This window comes from Schistocerca nitens, chromosome 11 (assembly GCF_023898315.1).
Source record: "Schistocerca nitens isolate TAMUIC-IGC-003100 chromosome 11, iqSchNite1.1, whole genome shotgun sequence".
Lineage (NCBI taxonomy): Eukaryota > Metazoa > Arthropoda > Insecta > Orthoptera > Acrididae > Schistocerca > Schistocerca nitens.
The window spans coordinates 39,380,288-39,402,070 of record NC_064624.1 but is presented as its reverse complement, the minus strand read 5'-3'; the positions used below and the strand labels follow the sequence as shown (position 1 = coordinate 39,402,070).

Below are 21,783 nucleotides of genomic sequence, written 5' to 3'. Positions count from 1 at the left end.
GATCAGATCTGAAGGAGTGAAGCCTGTCTGTTAAAAATGCGTTAAGAGCATTTTTATCAGCTTTTTCAAATAGATATACTTTGCGTTTCTTTTTGATGGTTGTAGGTGTTGCTGAAAGGTCAAGTATGCTGTCGCAACCATTTACGCTTCGAGTGGGCTGAAGAACCAATTGTTCAAAATAATTTTCTGAGAAGGCATTCAGTACAATTTCGGATGACGTTTTATGCCTGCCGCCGGCTTTAATCGTATAATTTTTCCAGCTTATCGAGGGTAGATTGATGTCACCACAGACTATAACTGTATGAGCGGAGTACTTGTTTGAAATGAGACTCACATTTTCTTTGAACTGTTCAGCAACTATATTTTCTGAGTTGGGGGGTCGGTAAAACGATCCAATTAATAGTTTAATCTGATTGTCAAGTATAACCTCTACCACACTATTTCACATGAGCTATCTACTTCAATTGCGCTACAAGGCCAACTACCTCTGACAACAATAAATACTCCACCACCAACTGTATTCAATCTACCTTTGCCGAACATTGTTAGATCATTTGAAAAAAAATCGGCTGAACTTATTTCCGGTTCTCTGTACCTACAACTATTTGAGCTTCAGTGCTTCTATTAGGGCTTGGAGCTGTGGTTCCTTCCCCAACACAGCTACGACAATTTACAACTACAATACCAATCGTTTCTACACCTACCTTACTGTGTTTTACCTGCTCACTTTTAGATGGATGCCCCTTCCGTGGTTCCCTGAGACATTCTAATCTAAAAAAACCGCCCAGTCTCTTCCACACAGTCCCCGCTAGCCGTGTAGCCACCTCCTGTGTTTAGTGAACTCGTGACCTATTAAGCGGAACCCGGAAACCCACCACCCAATGGCGCAAGTCAAGGAATGCGCAGCCTACACAGTCACAGAACCACCTGAGCCTCTGAGTCAGACCCTCCACTCGGCTCTGTACCAAAGGACCACAGTCGGTTCTATCGACGATGCTGCAGATGGTGAGCTCATCCTTAATCTCGGAAGCAAGACTGGCAGACTTTACCATTTCAGCTAGCTGCCCGAAACCAGACAGAATCTGCTCCAATCCAAAGCGACACACGTCATTGCTACCGACATGAGCCATCACCTGCAGTTGGCAGCACCCTGTACTCTCCATGGCATCCGGAAGCACCCTTTCCACATCCTAAATGAATCCACCCCAGAATTCACACACACAAAGTGCACACTGGCTTCCTTCCCCTCCTTGGCAGCCATGTTTCTAAGGGGCCCCATTACTCGCCTAACGTTGGAGACCCCAACTACCAGAAAACCCACCCTCTGTGAATGCCCAGACATGGTCAGCCACAGATAACACCCGAAACCTGCTCGTCAAATGAACCGGGGAGCCCTACGATCGGCCCCTCAGAATGTTTTTCGCTGCCTGCCAGACTTTGGAATGATCTTCCACTCGACCATGGGTGAGGGGTCAACCTCAGTGCAGGCAGTACCCAGGGTGGTCACAGCAGTGGACTGATCAGAGGACACGTAGGATGTGCTCGACATCCCTCACATCCCCGTGTTCAGTCCCCCACAGTGGCGCCCCTTGGCAGCATGGAAGCCAATGCAGCCTGGAGTTGTGAGCAAAGGGTCGCCAACTCAACTCGCATCTGTACACAACAGTCACAGTTCCTATCCATTACTGCAGTGACTCCTGTTTGAAGCTCGTAAAAATATGCAACAGCCAGACGGTGTACTCGCCTTATTAGCAGAGGGAAATCGAAGTGCTCTCTCACTGACAGTCTAACTGACACTCAGCTGTTCTAACCAAAAAAACAAAAGCCTGTACGAAACAAGGGTCGATAGCAACGGCGGTACTGTACACTACACTGTTATTGAAATAAAAGGCTGCACTTTGTAAGCACTCGAACACACAAGAAATTACAAAAACAAACTAGTAACTCCACAGATAACTGAAAATAAGTCGCTCCTGTTTGAAGCTCGTAAAAAATATGTAACAAGCGGATGGTGCACTTGCCTTATTAGTAGCAGGAACTCAGGGGCGCTCTCGCTGACGGTCTAGCACCAGTAATGGGAGGGGGGATGGAAGCATAAAGTTTCACATCACTGGGCCTTGCGTCAGTGTTCTACATTAAATTACCTCTCCTCAGTGTATCATGACATGTGGGCCTGAGACACTGTTGAAGGTGATACCTGTGGTGTCGACGATAATCGCCTGCAGCTAATCGTCAATCGATCATCACAGAGATGCTGTACGCCTAAGCAGCATCACCAAGTACCAGTGAGAAAGAAACAGTAAGCCACTCCTCCTGTAGTTTTGAGGCACCACACACGACAAGTTTTTCCAGCTCTGCCAGCGCCTGGTACGAGTTCTGTCAGAGCAGCCTGAGTTCTGTCTATGAGAGTATCAACAGTTCCATGATGATAGCAGTGTTGGTGTAACGTCACTCAGGCAAGCCTAGACCAGGCATTCATGTACAGAGAGTCGAGGCCCAACAATAGACACATACTTGTCACAGCTGCAGTAAACGTTCAGTGTTCATCATCTGCAGACTTGTGCTGTAATGCCGCTCAGTGTTTTCAGCAGCTCCTATATATTTGAACCCCAGTTAATACCACACATGCTCATACAGCCACAACCACAAGGAGATAAAGATAAGTGTATTACTTTCCAAACAATAAGGCGTTCTGTTCATTGACTGTTTCATTTATCTACTTGTAAATTTATTAAAAGCATACACAACAACATGCGTGTCAGATGTGGATATTAAGCTATTAACGCATCCACACCTATACTAAACAGATAAATTAGAGTCACAGTTCTCTCACAATACGAGAACAGTGCCCAATTACGTGGAGGAAGATAAGCGTTTACAGTAAGGCGGCGGACCTGCTGCTCCAGTTCTCTTTGCTGACATGGGCAGAGGACTCTCACTTTCTTTCTCATATCTTGGAATAATCATGCATCCCCAGCCTACAACAAACTCAAATCAAGAAAACAGCAAACTCGACAATGTGGGGATTCCATCATTCAACCATCCTCTGTTCTTGGAAAAACCCACTGGTTGAGGCAATGCTGTGGTAAGCTGGTGTCTCCAAACTTGATTTTCGACCAAGTTTAGTTTCTCTGTGATGTCCCTCCACAGCTTAAGGTGAATGATACGACGATTCCTTTGGATGGACACAGCTGTCCTGCTTCCCCATTCTTCCCAATTCTGGGTTATGCTCTGTCTCTAATACCTGTTTCATCAACAGGATGTTAACCCCTAACTTGTTTCTTGCTTCGTCTTTCCAAAAGCCTTAACTGCCCCAGTGTTACTTCCACCAATAGAGCTTCGATCTCAGCACTCTATAAATTTTACCATTCCTTAGAGTCTTAGAACACCTTTGCATTCTGTATCATCTTTTGCGTCTCACACGCAACCTCTACCAGCTGATTAGATTGCCCTCTCTTCTGAAGTTCCTCAAACTTTGTCACAAATTGTATACGTTCCATAAACTTGGGGATCAAAAGCAGATTGTTCTCGCCTATCCTCTGCACACTTAGGCTTCTGCTGCGCCTATACCAACGTGTCATACCTACCCTCCATTTGCCCCCCCCCCCTTCTGTATCCTATTCCAGCGAAACGTCAACTGGCTGTTTCTTCCTGTACCAGAACAGTATGTAGACAATTACTCATCCAACCAGGTATAATACTAGCGTCTATCTCTCTTCAATATGTAGATCTTCCCGCTTCCAACCTCCTGACCACCGTAATCTCTGCCTCACACCTCACTCTACCCACATCAACTTCTCAATCATACTTCCCAGCCCACTCCAACACCTTGAAATATATACACCCTTTCTGACCTACACCAGCTTCATGCTGTATTGCTCTCATAGTAGTTATTGGGAATTGACTCCCCAATGACTTGCCAGATGCACTAGCTTTATCCTCAGCACAGCACCATCATCAACTTCAATGTACGTGCTTTTTTAGAGACGCTATGCCTTTTTTTTAACATATCATTTTATTCATTCTAACCGTAAAAACTATACAGGCATTTCTAACCTGGGTAGGCTGAAGAGCAGCAACGTGTCTGCAGCTTGCCCACCACCCAATCATGTGGTGGGAGTGAAGTAAGTAAAAAAAAAGTTGTGTCTACATCAAAGTCGTAAATTACGCCTTTCACAGAATCTGCCTGTGTATAAGACTCTTTCGGAACTTATTCGTCTTACTGGGTCTACATTTGCGCTCAACATGCCAATGAACTATATACATTGGTTGATGTATAGCGTATCAGTATCATTCTTCTTTGATTTGTACTCTGAACATGAATAGTGCTCGAGGAAAACAACTATCAGGACTTCTCAGATTGCAGTCGATAAAGCTGTCCTCAAGCTGAGGCCTGGTTTGGTCACCACAGTGCTTTGCGAGCCATTGTTCTACTGCAGGTTGTGGTCACTCGCCGTCTTCCTACTTTTGAACTAAGCATCCCAGTTAATAATTGTGGGACACAGTTGATTATTGGGTCTCCGAACAATTCTGCAGTTCCAACATTTTCGATTTCGATAAAGCAGTGTCAGAGGTGAAAGAAGTGATAAGTGACTGAAGATATCTCGAGAGCAATGCCTGAATCCCAAGTCTCTGGAGTTGTTATCCCACATTCATCCACTCAGGAGCCGAGGCATATACGTCCCAATTGCGTTTATTGCTGCATTATTATCATCACACAAGAGACGAGTGAGACGATGTAATTACATTTTTCTGGGTGTCTTTGAATTTATGCTAACAGAATATTAAGAGTAACCGTTCATTCTGGTAAAGGTACTCCCTAAATCGTCAGCTACTTTATTTTGTAGGGCTTTTCCTCGACATTCTCGCGTTAGCGAAACGAACTGGTGACAAATCTGCTCCATCACTTTTCTTTACGCTGCGTGATGGGGTCACTAAGTTCACGGAGGAAAGCGAAATATCAGAAAGACGAGAATTCAGCCTGTATCCTCTTCCTTTGTACAGCATGCCCATAGAGTTATGTCAAAAGAGTATGTTCTATATTGACGTACTTAGATATAAAAAATACGTATCCAGCCGATCGGTATATGGACGGTCACACCTGACACAGAGATCTATGTGTCTCGCTGTCCCCTTTGCTTTATTGTGGATCGTCCTTGTAATTCTGCTTAGAAAGACTTCCTCAACACTTGCGTCAATTTTCCATTGATCTCTTAACGTTGAGCTACATGGGACTTGATTAATCATCATACTGAGTTACTGGCGTGGTAAGATCTGAAATCTGTCATGCCCATTTCCAAGGGTTGTTGAGGTGGTAATATTGGGATATAGTGGTCACCTGTTTAATGTGCTTCAAATATTGCAGAACAGCACACAATCCGAGGTCAAATTGTTGATTAAGGAACCCACACCCCTCAGTAACAAAACGTGACCCAAGCTCCTTCCTGCTACAACCACACACGATCTGTGACTGCATTGTCATGGAGCTGAGGTACCGGGCTTTTCCGTTGCACAGAGAAATGAAAGTTCCCATTCATGTAAGCTTCAAAAGAATGCGGTCCTAACAGGTATTGTAATCACACCATGGCCCACATAAGATGAGGTGGGTTCCTTACCAATTCTTGCTGATAATGAGTATTTCCCTTAGACAAGAAAACAATATTTTTCCTGAGCAAACAGTGGTATATGGCACATTTATCAGTAAGCAACACTCTTGAGCGAGGCATGGCAGAAGTTGTCACAACGAAGTACCGTAGGCTACAAATTGTTACTCCATATCTTTGTCAGATAATTCCGTAACAAACACCACCCTAAATCCTTTCGTATTCAAATTTTTTCAGTGTGGTTGTGCATTGTTCAGCAAGATGCCTGAAGTCGAACTACTCTTTTGCAAACGTATTTCATTGGAGACTGCTCATCCGATTAAGAGACATGACACATGTTTCCTCTCACTTTTTATTGCTTCAAATACGTGACCTGTCTTTGAGACAGCCTGAAAATACAGGACATTTATCTCAATCAGGAGGGGCTGCTTTACGAGGTGGACCGTGGCAAACGGTCTCATCATGCCTTTCATAGTTTTTACTAATGCAGGTGTTCATGCACCCACAACTCCGCCACTAATGTCTCCTTTACAATATAACTGCTGCTCCATGGATTCGGAACTCAAAGACTGCAGCGCTGAAACAAAAATATAATTCTGATAACATTGTTTTTTTGGCCATCTTCAAAGCAGGAATATCAATAAAACCTATTTACTTCCTCATTTTTATTAAGAGCGTTAGAAGGACTATTTGGACACCCTGTAGATGAAATAGACTTGCATACTTAACAATGATGTCTATTTTTGTCAATACTCTTAACTTGTGTTGGCTTGTCGCCTTACATAGTTCTGGGTAAATGCTCCAGGATAATGTAGGAAAACAACGCCCAATTTCATCATCCAGATAAGGCCCTGGATTCAGCTACCTGCAGTGTATGGGCACCACTTACTTGCTGTCATTTTTTTTTTTTCCAGACGAGGAGTGGCAGCTGGAGGACAGAAGCAGCGCTACACTCTCCGTGGACACTGACTGCGTGCAGCTGTTGGCGAACGCCCTGGACCACCCCACGTGTCCGCTGGAAGACCTGCCTCTGGAAGCGGTTAAGCAGCGCGAGCAGTGCCGTGTGCAGCTGTGGGACGACGTGGTGCAGAGGTCGCCCCTCATACCCGTCACCAGCTACCTGGCCTACACGCAGAGGGTGAACGTCAACCTCTGTCTGCTGGCCTGGATGGCAGTCAACTCGTACAGCATTTGTCAGGGCGTCCCATTTAGTATTATACAGTCCGTGAGTGATGCTCGTTGCTATTTCGATAGACCTGACGATCAATCGTGTCAGCAATCGAACGCTACAGATGCCATCTGCTCTGTTTCCAGAGCTATTCTGTTGCTGAGGTGCCGCGATTTTTCCTTCTTTAAGCATTGCCATAATTGTACGCTCATTTATTTCCAATTTCTATCGAGCGATCGTACTAGCAGCATGCTGCATCAAAAGCTAACAGAAGAAACACTGAACTACAAAAACAGTTTAAATAACGCTACCTTAAAATACAAGGATTTCGAAATCGACAGCTTGAAGCCTTTAGAAATCTCATTTATAATGGTAAATATTATTTTCCGTTTTTCCTCCTTCAGTATTTTTCTCAAGTAACTGTCTTGACAGTAGTCTGCATTAAAGCCAGCAATAAAAATTGAATCTACCTGATATGACAATATTAAACGTCATTAAATGTGAGCCCGCATCTCGTGGTCGTGCGGTAGCGTTCTCGCTTCCCACGCCCGGGTTCCCGGGTTCGATTCCCGGCGGGGTCAGGGATTTTCTCTGCCTCGTGATGGCTGGGTGTTGTGTGCTGTCCTTAGGTTAGTTAGGTTTAAGTAGTTCTAAGTTCTAGGGGACTTATGACCACAGCAGTTGAGTCCCATAGTGCTCAGAGCCATTAAATGTGATGTAGTACAGCCAGTACTTCTCTTTCCTTATGTCTTCTTCATTTATAACTGCATGCTTGCTTGCAAGTGGTAACCTCCATCTACACATTCTAACGCACTGAGATTACTTACTAGAATTGTTGGGAAACGCTTTGTGTACATATCTGGACATAACGCCTCATCTTAGACAGCGTATTTACTTTCGTGTTTTGTTTTCGAGTGGACGTGGTTGTTTAGTTAGGTTTTCTTGACGCTGTCGTCTTGTTCTTCTAGTTGTCGTAAGGTCCTTCGTTGATCGTGTTCGTCCTCTCCCGTTGTGTTGTCGTTCGCGGGCCGCTCCGCGGGTCCCGCCGCATTTTCCGTCACTTCAACCCCGCGACTGTTCCGGTCGCCGTTACAACATTTTGAGGACGAGGTAAAAGGTGGTCGTTGTTGGTATGGAAGCGAAGTTGGTCTGTCTGCTGGAGCAACAGCAGCAGCTCATGCACCAGCAGCAGCTCCAGTTAGACATCTTACAAAAGTCGCTGCAGTTGCTAACGGACATAGTCGATGCCCGGGATGCATTACCACGACAGCTTCAGAGTCTTTGGGTGTCCGATGCTTTCCCACGTCCGCCGTCGTTTCCACCCTTTAATGACGCTAACGAGGACTGGGAAACCTACTTACATCGGCTGAAACAACATGTCACGGCTTTTCAAGTCATGGAAGACTCCTTGGAACGGTCGTTGTTTTTGTCTTGGGCCTCCCCGGATCTTTCTTCTCCGCAAGTTGGCACCGTTGTCGGATCCTGTGGCTCTCTCTTTCCAGGAGAGCTGCCTTTTGCTGACAAACTATTATTCCCAGTGCTACCATGTGGTCGCCTCTCGGCTGGAGTTCCACCAGTACCAGAAACAGCCTGGTCAATCGTATCGTTCGTGGCTCATGGACTTGCAGGGTCTCAGCCATCGATGCGATTTTGTATGCAACAATCATCAGTGTAAGGCTTCGTATGCAGATTCCCTGATCTGGGATGTTTTGGTTCAGCTGGCTCCCGATCCTGAGGTCCGTACTGCGGCGTTGAAACTGAACAACCCCTCCTGGAAAGTGATTCTCCGCATTGCCCACTCCTTTGAAATTGCTCAAGCAGCTAACGAGCGTCTTATGGCGCGACCGCAGGTGACGGCGATCTTGGCGTCACGACGGGTTTCGCCCTTGCAAAGTTGACGTGGCCCGGCCGACAGAGGCCAGCGCCGTCGTAACTCCTCGTTGTCCGACGTCTCTATGGCATCGGCACCTTCGGTTGCCCCTCGTCGCCGGTCGAATGGCCCACTTCCATCATGCCCACAGTGCTTTACTGCACATTCGCAGGCTAATTGTCCCCACCGCTGGAAAAAGTGCGCGCTGTGTAACAAGGAGGGCCACATCTGATCGGTTTGTCGTAGTCGCTTTAACTAGCTCCAATTCTGTCCTTCCAGGGCCTCAAGATACAGTCCATGCTCTGCAATCAGTCGTCCCACAGGATGACCCATCAGTGTGGAAGAATAACCTCACGCTCCGCATTTTCGCGAAGGATGCCAGTTTTCAGCTCGACACTGGGGCCACCATCTCCCTGATTACTGTGGTGACATATACCCAGTTGGGATATCCTGCGTTGTCGCCTCCCTCTCGCCCTCGCCATTTGGCCGCCTACAGAGACAGTTTCATTCCCGGTCGTGGGCAGTTCGTTGTCCAGGCGACGTACAAGCGTGTTCCCCGGCTCCTTACCCTCTTTGTCGTCGACCATCTGTCGGCTACGAATATGTTTGGCCTGGATGCGTTTCAACTGTTTGGCTTTTCAATTTCCGACGAAGTTAAGGTCGTATCCACAGCTGTTCCCTTTCAGGACTTGGACGATCTGTGCTCCGCTTTTGTGTCGTTGTTTGCACCGGATCTCGGATTTGCTTCCAGCTTTCAGGCGCACATCACCCTAGGGCTGGATGCACAGCCTCGCTTTTTCCAAGCCCAGCCCCTTCCGGCCTGCAGTCAAGCTGGAACTTGATCGGCTCCAAGCCACTGGCATGCTGGAGCCTGAAACTTACAGTGCATGGGCGACACCACTGGTGGTCATATGGAAACCCAATGGGTCCCCTTGGCTGTGTGGGGACTTTGGCGCTACAGTCAATGCTCAGTCCCTCATTGACACTTACCCCATTCCCTGACAGTAAGACCTTCTTGCCAAGCTTGCCAGGGGAGAGTATTTTTCCAAGATCGACCTGGCCGAGGCATACCAGCAGTTGCCCTTGGATACCGAATCTCAGAACATTATGGTTATCAACACACCTTTCTGATTGTATAAGTACAAGCGCCTTCCCATTGGTGTCTCTTTGGCGCCGACCATTTTCCAGCGATTCCTGGAATAGCTTACACAACCTATCCCTGCCTGTGTCAATTATCTGGATGACATCTTGGTCACCAGGCGTCCCGCATATCATATACTGAAAATTCATGATCTATTAAGATAAAGTCTCAAAAATCAACAATTATTCTCTCTATAACATTTGCAAAACCTCAGCACCTTACTTCAAACTCTGCAGTCTCCTGGTTTATGCTGCGGGCTGGACAAGTGTTGATTTTTTTCAACCGGAAGTGGAATACTTAGGCCACTGGCTTAGCTAAGATGGCATTCACCCTTCAGGTCGTAATGTCGTGGCCATTGAGGACCTTCCTCATCCCAAAGACTTACCTGAACTCCAGGTGTTTTTGGCCAAGGTTACTTATTACTTGAAGAATTTGCCCCAGGTTGCCTCCGTTGCTCAACCCCTCAATCACTTGCATGTACCTTTTGATTGGACTCCTGCCTGTGACCAGGTTTTCCTCCATTTAAAGGTAATGCAAAAGTCCGCCCCTTGTCTTACTCCCTTTTCTCCAGACTGCCACTAGGTTGTGGCAGCTGATGTGTCGGCATACGGCAAGGGCCATCCTTGCGCACTGGGATGCTGATGGCTCCGAACAGCCCATAGCTTATGCCTCTAAGACGTTGACCCCAGCACAACGGAACTACTCCCAGATTGAAAAGGAGGCTCTGGCAATAGTGTTCGCTGTCCAAAAATTTCACACCTATCTCTTTGGGGCAAAGTTCACCCTCCTGACAGACCATAAACCCTTGGTTAGACTTTTCGGACCCCACTCTCACCTTCCAGAGCAGACGGCTCAACGTCTCCAGTACTGGGCATTTTTTTACATAATTACGCTTACACCACCCGGTATAAGCCCACCACCCACCATGCTAACGCTGACGCTTTGTCACATCTCCCAGCCGGCCCCGATCCTGCCTTTGACCAACAGGAGGTCCTCTGCTGTCACATTGATTCCGCCTGCCAGGATGCCCTGGACGGTCTGCCTCTTAGGGCTGCTCACATTGCTGCTGCTACCCGCTGGCGACCCTGTCTTGTGACAGGTTCTCAACTACATGGTCGACTGGTGGCCATCCTCCGTTACTCGTTGGACGCAGTCTGATTTCAGCCCGTGGCGCCACCTGTCCCACAGGCTCTCCATGGTCGATGATGTCCTTCTATTGACCACGGAGTCGGATGCCCATTGGGTGGTCATCCCTCCAGAATTATGGCTTCGGGTGCTTGGTTTGTTACACCGCGGGCACTGGGGTCCTGTATGAAAGTCTTGGCTCGCCGGCATGTGTATTGGTCTGGCATCGATGGCGATATTGAGCGCATGGTCCAAGGGTGCACAGTCTGTGCACATCACCAGGCGAGTCCTCCTCAGTCATATGCACCCTGGGATCACATTCATATCGATTTTGCGGGCCCGTTTTTGGGGTTGATGTGGTTACTCATCATTGATGCCTACTCCAAATACCCATATGTGGTCCGAATGGCATCCAACACCACAGAGGCTACATTCACGGCCCTGGCCCAAGTGTCTGCCACGCACATTGGTCTCCGATAATGGTCCCCAATTCACGGCGCCCTCCCCCAAGACTTCTGTTGGACCAACAGTATCACACATATCTGTAGCCCCCCATTCCACCCTTCGTCCAATGGCGCAGCGGAGAATCATGTCCACACTTTTAAACAACTGTTGACTAAGGCGGTCAACACATCTCCGACCACGTCGGCCCTCACCCTGTTTTTGAGCATCTATAGAACTACGCCAATTGATGGACACTGGCAGAGCTCCTTAATGGGCGACAGCCGTGGACCCTGCTCCATTTGCTGATGCCCTCCTTCTCTTGTCCCCACTCCTGGCCCTTGCAGCGGTATGATCCCGGCATGGCAATATGGGCCCACGAGTATGGGTGCAAGGTGGGTTGGACTCGCGCCACGGTCGTCGTGGCCCATGGGTGGCGGGTGACGTCGGTGCGGACGTCGAAAGGGTTGCAGCGCCGCCATCATAATCAGCTCTGCCGGTGTGCCCCCACAGGACTCGCGCTGCCGCCTCTTTTCCTACCTCCTTCTGGTAGAGACGTGATCCTCGAGTCACCATCCCTGTCCCCAGTTGCCATCTCCCTGAGGGCCTCCGGGTGGATTGGTGGCTCCCTCCCCCACCCTGGACTCTGGATCGGCTGTCATGGATACCTCGGGCATCCCTTCCTCCCTTCCAATAGCGGTTGATGAGCCTGGCTCCCTTCCCACTGCCACACACCTTGGCACTGTCCTGGGCGTTTCCTCCCCTACTCGAAAGTTTACTGTGGCACATGTTCATAGGAAGTTTTTTTATCCCTTTTCCGCTGGGGTTCTGTCTTTGCAGTTGGTCTGTTTTTTTAATGTACAATGTATAATATATGTATATAACATATGTTGTCTCAAACAAGGAAATTTTCTATATGTGCGTGAAAGTTGTACTTTTATGTGATTTGAAATTTAAGTACCATGAGAAGAGACAGTCAGATCCTTACAAAATCAAAAGATAATCCAATGGAAGCAGTATGTGGATGAACGTGTAAATGGGTTTGTTGAGCTTATTAGTGGTTCGATTCCATAGAGTGGCTCAAACTGGTATGGTAACAAAGTAATAAATAACTTCTTGTGTGAAATGTGGCTTGAAGTGAACGCAAAGTGTCGAATGACAGAGTTATATGAGATTAGAGTTATTGCGTTTCTGAGACGATTACTCCAGGCAAGTCAATTACTTTGAACCGAACCACCACTGTCACTTAGCTAATATCATCAAGTAACAACTCGCCTAAAACACCCTCACTCATTGCTCTGCAATGTTCGCAGAGAACGACAGGAAAGTCCTTGAGCGGTAATCGATGCGCGCAAACGAGAACGCGTTCTGAAAGTCCAGAACTCTGGTGTGGTAACCGCGTCACGACACAAAACTCCGCTCCAGAGAAGCCGCGATCCGCCACGTCAGCCACACGGGTGCCGACGGCCAACTTGTCGACTTCCCGAGCTCCGAGCCTCTCCACGAAATCATTCTACACGAGGGCCTCTCAGCCAGTCTAGACCAGGAGAGAACTGGAAGCCCCACCCCTGGCCACTCCCTGCTGCTGCTTACAGCCGCCTCTGTCACGTTCTGATCTTCAAAAAGGCGAACCAGCTAGCAGACACGGGTGCTCAGGAAATCACCTGTTAGAACGCATTCACTCGTGGCGTATCAAACATTAACTTCTGGAACCAATATACCTATTAAGGCCTTTCCTCTGATATATCTGGAGACAAGCATTCTCGCAGCCGAAAATGCTTGAACTGTTGTTACATGTACGTAGTTGTTCGACATCATGCGTGTCACTCAGACAGAACTGCTGCCAACTACATCGTACGTAACTCGTTCCATTGCCGTAAAATGCGGCACCGTTCGTGCATTGCCAGAGCCCTTCTGATTTGGGGTCAGCAGTCTGCACAGCCGCCACACTCGGCGACAGGCAGGGATGGACGACCAACCCGCATCTGGCAGAACTCAGGCTGAGTGCGAGGGTTTGCAAGTAGGCCGTGGGGAGTATGGCTCGTCCTGTTTCCGATATGCAACAACTTTCCACAAACCAAACAGAAGCAAAGAACTCCGTCTGCACCAGATCTGCAAAAACGCAAAACTACGCGAACTAGCCGAGAACTCCGACAAGAAATGCGAACTAAACAGCCAAAGCAGCCACAAACACGACACTCGAATAACAAAAAGTTCACACTCATTCATCTACAACCTGTCAACAACTTTTAAACAAACCACGTTCCACTACATTAACCTCCTACTCTCACAAAGAACAGGGTTTACAACCGGTTAGATGCAGCTGGAATTCCAGCACATCTAACACACCTTATGCCAGTTTAACAAACGTTAAAATAATCAAAGAAACCGCAACATCGCTGTAACGTGCACTAAAACAGTTGCCGTCCACCAAGTCGTTCACCAAAAATTCCGAAAAAACTTTGCCACCATCACAGCACACCGATTTCGAAACCCGAGAAAAGACCTACTTACTAATCTGAGGCAACCATAACAACAATCACACAGCACGCCAAACAGCAAGAAAAAGAGAAACCACACGGAGTCACGCTCACCATTGTGACAACCGAGGTTTACTGTGATATAACAAACGAAAAAACTGAAGAGAACCTAGAAGTACCGGGAGACTAAATCTAAACTCCGTGCTATCATTTCAGACATCAGTCCAAGATCTATTAAGAAATTCGAGTCACGTACAGTCAGAACAGCCAACTTGCTCACCATTTCAGAACGCACTGTACACCTCACAAGGTTAAACCCTCCTAATCACTACCTCCTCAATAACAGCAAGGTCCAAGTTGCAACACTTTCCAATACGTCACAAAAAAAAAAAACAGCCGTAATAAACCGAAATGTGGAAAATGAAGTCGCCCACATCGAATTTTTAATTGCAAGTTATACCCGAAAAAAGAAGCACCAAAATTCAGCAGAGGCTACACTGATAACTTTAATAACGATGAGAGTTGCAAAGAAGGACCAAAAAAGCCTTTCTCAATAACGAAACTAGGAATGTTAAGTGGATTGACGAAACCACTATAATCTTTGACCCAGAGCATGAGGAACCAATCAAACGGAAAACTTCCTCTGAGCCTTCACTAGAGCCCTCCTCAACGTTATATCTGAAAGGAGGCAAAGAATAACAACAGTTTCTAAAAAGTTCCTACGACGTTCTTTGGCGAACAAGGATCCACATCTATATCGCCAAACCGACGGACCTATCCTTGCATGAGACACCAGAAAACACGATTCAACTGTCACATTCAAGCCTAGGAAAGATATTGCCATTGTCTGCTTTGTGAATGCATTTGGTTTCTGTGCGGAAAACAAACCGCTTGAACACTTAGTAAGAGAAAAAGAAGATAGCATTATAGTCGTAGCACATACCTGATTCCCAGGCAAAGAAATCAATCTACATAGCTACTTCTGTCACCGACTTGACGAAACCAAACCAGGCTATGGTAGAAGTTGAAATAGATGCGTTGCAGTGTTTCATATTAAACACCTAGCTGCAATACAATTCAACCTGCAGCAAAATCTAAACATTCACCACGCGATCGAATTAAAAATTAGAGTGCAGTATATATGTACCGCGTATCGAGGAACTGCCAATTGACCTCATTATTTATATACCCTCACTCGCCCAAGCTAAAGTCACGGGAGACTCAGTGATGATGATATGACGATATTTGCTGACAGAATCGAACAATAAAAATGGTAAACTTCTTGTAGCCAGTTTGAATCTCACCGGACTCAGAAATGACTCGCCCCCAGCTACTATCAATCACTATGGCACTTCTATCTTAGATCACATAATATGTACTCCATAAGTACCAAGATGCTGAAGCGAGACTGAATTTGGTGACAGCATAGCTATTGAGTACCTGCCATTTGTCATATGAACTTCAGCTATTATCCACAAAAAAGAGGAAAAAATTAAAGAATCATAGACTCACGAAATCGGATCATCGAAAAATTTAGATTGAGAGGGTTCAGCACAAAACCTAACTGATCAACTATTGAATCCACTTATTATAACAATTACAACAACAAATAGTGGAAGCAATATAACATGGTATAGCTGGAAACAGCCCTAAGAAGAAAAAACATAACACAGAGAAACACACCTTACATGCATAATAAACAAAATTAAATAAAAAGAAAATTTTGCAGACAATACAGCGTTAACCAAACAGAGGTGCTAAGATCGGCTTGAATAGTCTCAATGACCTAATAAGAAGAGAAACCCACCAAGTGATGGGCGAGGAAATCACAAGACTTAGGCCCCATAATGCCAGTCGTTTTTGGGAAAAAATTCAAACGAGCTATAGCGTACCATTACCGACCACCACAAGAAAGTTCCTCAAAGAGCTAGAAAAAAAGAGTCACGATCATCCATAGTATTCAAAATTCGACAAAACTCACGAAGAAACGGCACTCCAAAACCGAGTGCAACCGCTTAAAATCCGCTACTTCGTAAGATTAAGGAATCTAAAGTAGAAGAAAAGCAGCTGAGGAACTAGAGGCATTGGAAGATAACTAAATGGTTCAAATGGCTCTGAGCACTATGGGACTCAACTGCTGAGGTCATTAGTCCCCTAGAACTTAGAACTAGTTAAACCTAACTAACCTAAGGACATCACAAACATCCATGCCCGAGGCAGGATTCGAACCTGCGACCGTAGCGGTCTCGCGGTTCCAGACTGCAGCGCCTTTAACCGCACGACCACTTCGGCCGGCGGAAGATAACTACGTAAGTCGCACCTTTCACAAGACACCTGCCTCAAACACATTAAAAAGTTTCTTCATCCCAGCCAAGAAATTGAAAACAGTATCTCTAAAATAGAAGCAACCCAAATGAAGGTGATTCCAAATCTGATAGACCAAAAAACAACCTCAACTCATAGATTACCGTGCTCTTAGGGAAAACTTTCGAGACAGACTAAAAAAATTCAAGGAATAAAGCAACATAATCCCACAAGAACAGGCCAGATTCAGCGGCAGCCACAGCACAGGTAACCCGGTCTAGGACTGAGCAGCAAAGCGACACAGGCTCAACGCAGCAAGGCAGAAGCAACGGCAGCACGCTTCCTGGTGGACGGCGAACGCGCGTTCCATTGGTTGTGGCATGCTGGGCTGCTCTTTGAAACGTTAATTTTGAACTTCCCATGCCAAACCGTGCAGTTTCATAAAAATGTTGTTGGAAACATGTAAGTATAAGCGCTGCTTGGCGATTATCATTCGATAAGTACTACGCCAGCTGCAGCGACGCCACGTGGAACAGCCACATCTCCACTGCTACACACAGACGACACAGCTGACATCGCTAAATCTCGGTCGAGGAATGAAAGAACAGCCCTGTACACAGACGACACTGCATACTGGTGTCACGGCCCAACATGCGGCAGAATTAACGAACAAGTCAGCCCCTTCACAAACAAGCAGGAATCTTCGCTAAGCAAGTCGATTTTAAGAGACAACCCCACAAAAAGTCAGTTAACATTGTTCTAGCACCGACACCATATTAATTTGCAAGCACAGAAGCCAAACATGCTATACATTGTACTCTCTGTCCAAGATCACTCTACAAACCCATGTAAAACCCTTGGAATTCACTTAGACGAACTATTAAATGGGGTGTTCAACCAGTGTCATTGTTTACAAATCAAATACTTGTTCACCCAGAACTTGAATATGCAATGTAGGCATGGCTAATGACATGCAATCAACCTAAGAACATCATATCTAACAACAAGATGGTCCTATGAGTAACTTAAAATCTAGCATATGACTTTCCCAGTGCCTCTCTAACGACACACTCAAGTCAAAAAAGGAAAAGACGCTAATATAGTGTCAATTGATTACAATACACTAGATCAACGGAATCTATCCTTCAGCACCAACCTGGGACCTTCAACCACCCATATTTTAAATACATTGGTATTCCCCACACACCATCCTTGAAGTTACATCAGACATATTCTGCCAGTTATAAACAATGAAGAAATACACCAACTGGGAAATAAGGCGTTATAACACAGGAAGATGTTGTTGTGGTCTTCAGTGTGAAGGCTGGTTTTAAACACAGCTCTCCATTCTACTATATCCTTTGCAAGCCTCTTCATCTCCAAATAACTACTGCACCCTACGTCCTTCTGAATCTGCTTACTGTATGCACCACTTTATCTTCATCTACGATTTTTAACCTCACCCATACTAAATTGGTTATCTCTTGACGTTTCAGAACGTGTCCTACCAACCGATCCCTCCATTTAGTCAAGTTGTACCACAGATTTCTTGTCCCTTGAATTCTACTCAGTATATCCTCACTAGTTACGTGATCCACTCATCTAATCTTCAGCATTCTTCTGTAGCACTTCATCTCGAAAACTGCTATTCTCTTTTTGTCTAAACCGGTTATCATCCATGTTTCACTTCCATACATGGCTACAGTCCATAAAAATAGCTTCAGAAAATACTTCCAAAGACTTAATTCTATATTTGTAGTTAACAATTTTTTCTTTTTCAGAAATACTTTTCTTGCTGTTGCCAGTCTACTTTTTATATCCTCTCTACTTTGGCCACAACCAGCTATTTCGTTGCCCAAACAGCAAAATTCATCTACTACTTTCAGTGCTCCATTGCCTAATCTAATTCCCTTAACATCATCTGATTTACTTCGATTACATTCCATCATCCTCGTTTTGCTTTTGTTGATTTTCATCTTATATCCTCCTTTAAAGACACTGTCCATTCCGTTCAACTGTTCTTCCAAGGCCTTTACTGTATCTCACAGAATTACAATTCATCAGAAAACGTCAAAGCTTTCATTTCTTCTTCCTGAAATTTAACTACAACTTCAAATTATCTTTCATGCGCCTCGACACTTATAACTGCCCCCTGGTTTCTGTACAAGTTGTAAATCACCTTTTGTTGCCTTTATTTTATCCCTACTACCGTCAGAATTTCACAAATTGTGTTCGATTCATCATGGTGGAAAACTTTATCTAACTCTACAAATGCTATAAATGTAAGTTTTAACCCATCTTCTAAGATAAATTGTATGTTTAGTACTCCCTCGCGTGTTCCTAAATGTTTATGGAATCCAAATTGAACTTTCCTGACGTCGCTCTCTACCAATTTTCTGATTCTTCTGTAAAGAATTTCTGTTAGTCCCTTGCAACCATGACTTATTAAACTTACAGTTCAGTAATTTTCACACCTGTCAGCAACTGCCTTCTTTGGAATTGATATTATTACATTCTTGTTAAAGACTAAGGGCATTGCGCCTTTCTCATATGTCTAATACACACATGGAAGAGTTTTGTTGTGCCTGGCTCTCCCAAGGCTATCCATAGTTCTGACAGAATATTGGTTCTTCCCAGGGCCTTGTTCGGACTTTGTTGTTTCAGACCACTGTAAAAATTCTTCTCGCAGTATTACATCTCCTATCTCATCTACATTTATGTACACTTCCCTTTCTGTTATATGTGATATAACTGATATAACTACATTAAAATTCCGTAGGCTTCACCGATACCACCTAATAGCATATCTTGTCTGAACGTATAGGGAAAATCAAAACACAGACTTTCGTTAAAAATAAACACAGTAGACCAGCTTGAAACCCGAAATTAATTTAATGAAGAGAGACTCTCTCTCGTTACTTATATAAAAAATGGGTATAAGCAGAAATTAGGAAGTGTAGCTGCCTTTTCGGGCCTATCAGCTGCTTACGACACTGCTTGTTGAGAAGGAAATCTTTAGGAATTCACTATTGTTATCTCATGTCGTAAATTTAAGAACTTACTTTATAACATGTTAAGCAGTACATAATTTCATATTTACTCTGACAAAGACAGATGCATGGTACTTAAACTGAATTATTATTTACTTCAAGTGCCTGTGCTGGGATCACATCTTTCTGGTCTATACACTCATAGCTTAACAGAACGTCTTCAAGAATATTGATTTGTGCTGATGACATTAGTTTGGCTGCCCAGAGCCACAACGTTTCTGATGATGAAACCTCTTTATCCACTGATTTGGAAGTCTTTGACGTATACCTCAGGAAATGGTGGCTCCACCTAAATCCACAGAAAACAGTTATATCTGCATTAAATCTATGCACAAGACAGTCAGATTACATACCAGACGTCAGATTCAGAGGCCAATACCTCTAGGCAGAACTATTAATTTAAAAGTAGCATCTTTCAGTTGTAGCAGCTGAAGACAAAACGAGAAGCAAGTCCTAAAAAATTTGGTGGTACCTTATGGTGAGCTAATGCTCGTGTTTTAAGATCCACAGCTTTAACCTTATTATATATAGGTGATCTGTTACTGAAGATTATTGTTCGACCAGGATCAATAGTGCTCACACTAAGAAGATAGATGTGCAACTCAATCAGGCATTACGAGATGTATTCATAGTACAAACACTCTAAGACTTCCTGTTCTCAGCATCACCCCACCTCCAGCTGTAAGAAGATCAGCTCTCCTAAAGGTCTGGAAGAACATTCACAGGAATTCTCAGCTACCCATTCATCGTGATATTGCACTGCACAGCAAAAAAACCTTGTTGTGTCTTCTTTCATTGTCAATCATTCATGGAAATTTCAGTAAGAGCAATCATCAGTAGTCAACAAACATCTAGTCAAGGACCCTTTCATGCAGATCGACGAATTCGATCTTCCAAGACGTCAGTAGAGGATCATGAAATGGATTAGCACTAGACAATGCCGATGTTTATCTAAAAAAGTAGGGAGTCAGTGTTCTTTTACAGACAATTCAATGTCACTTTCTAAATATTCCATTTGCCTTAGCCTCAATATTATCATAACAACAAAAAGGTCGCATTTTACAACACCCTCTGTGGCTGGTGCATGCCCTGCCCCCTGTCATGGCATCACATGATGATCCAATTGTGCTAATCCAGAGATCCCTTCATCCTCAAGAAGATTCTATTATCGCCATGTTTAATCATCAGGATATGTATGTTAACAGCATATGGTTCCAAACATGCAAATGTAAGATTAGTATATCTGTGAATGTGAAATTATAGTAGAAACTGAGAATGTTCGTCATAATGCTAAAACATAATTTACAGAGTTGAAGTAGGGAGAACAATGTAACCGATGAAGCGCACTGAGAAGTCGATGACAATAGACTATGTTCCATCTCAAATTCCTCCTGACATGAACATCTGTAGAAATAAGGCAACCATCATCAGCCTGTATGATAATCCTGTATTGAAGTTCTCATCATCATCACAGGACTTCACAATGTATTTATTTAAAACTTTGAAGTGTTATGAAATTGTATTGGCAATAAAGTGCAGTATCGATTGCAACAGCAAAGTCGGTGGCAACGATATGTGAAAGGGTTATTTAACGATGTTATTATAAGTTATGTACATGAAATGTACCCTACAAAATCATTTAGACCAATGCATAAGTGTATGTATGCTGTCAGTACCAAAGTCTCCTACCACAACTCCTATAAATATTAAATCTGTAGAACTTGGTTTACAGATGGAGAACTGAAATAAATCTTTCATCCTGTTGGTTTGAACACAACGCAAGCAGCATTTATAGGGTATAAAAATGCTATTTCAATAATACTGTAAAGATGTAAAGCAGAACGAATAATAAGAAATGTGTCAAAAACATATTTTTTTTATTTCCTGTATGTAGAAACGTTAATAAAAATAATTATTTACAATATATACTTGTTTTTTTTTTTTTTTTTTTTGCAACAGAAGCATTGGGAAACAAATATTATTCAAGATACTTGCAGATGTGATAAACAGGTCATACTATTCTGCAAAAACTCAAACATACATACATAAATATACTCACACTGAGTGAATAGTTAGAGTATGCCAGAGAGTCAACAAGTTTCGACAATATAAACACACATTTAAAACAGCATGAAAAGGGTTCAAGTTACTTGCAAATACCAAGACACTTAAAGCAGAGATATGAGCAACTAAAGAGGGTATTGACTTTGCGAATGAAGGTTCATTAATACTACTTTCAGGCTTTTGAGAGGAGAACATCAGGCATTGGATGCTGAAAAGGTTTACAAATCTGACCTGCCTGTAAATACATTCCTGAAAATTCATGTTTAAATGCGATGTCGCACGAGATATATATTTAAAGAATAAGCTGCTACATACAATTTCTGTTTTTATTTTTTTCCTGCAGTTTGTGCTGGATACAAAATGTTAGAGACTCCATCTAATGTATCTCCCTGTAACTGGTCAAACATTGCATATGCTTGGGGTGAATGTTGTTGACCAAGAGAGTCAACTTGCAACTTCTGTGGAGAATAAATAATCTTACAACTACATTTCAAAAAAGGTGATGGGGATATGCTATAAATGTGATACATGCACATT

The 21,783-nt window shown here is 44.3% G+C and overlaps 1 protein-coding gene across 1 annotated transcript in view; it reads left to right on the top strand.

Annotated features, from left to right (window-relative positions):
* Positions 1–21,783, top strand: part of LOC126212588 (uncharacterized) — a 128,845-nt gene that overhangs the window by 90,975 nt on the left and 16,087 nt on the right. The window contains exon 7 of the mRNA XM_049940018.1: positions 6,518–6,935. Coding sequence (XP_049795975.1) covers positions 6,518–6,935 — 418 coding nt within the window. The remainder of the gene's footprint in view (positions 1–6,517; positions 6,936–21,783) is intronic.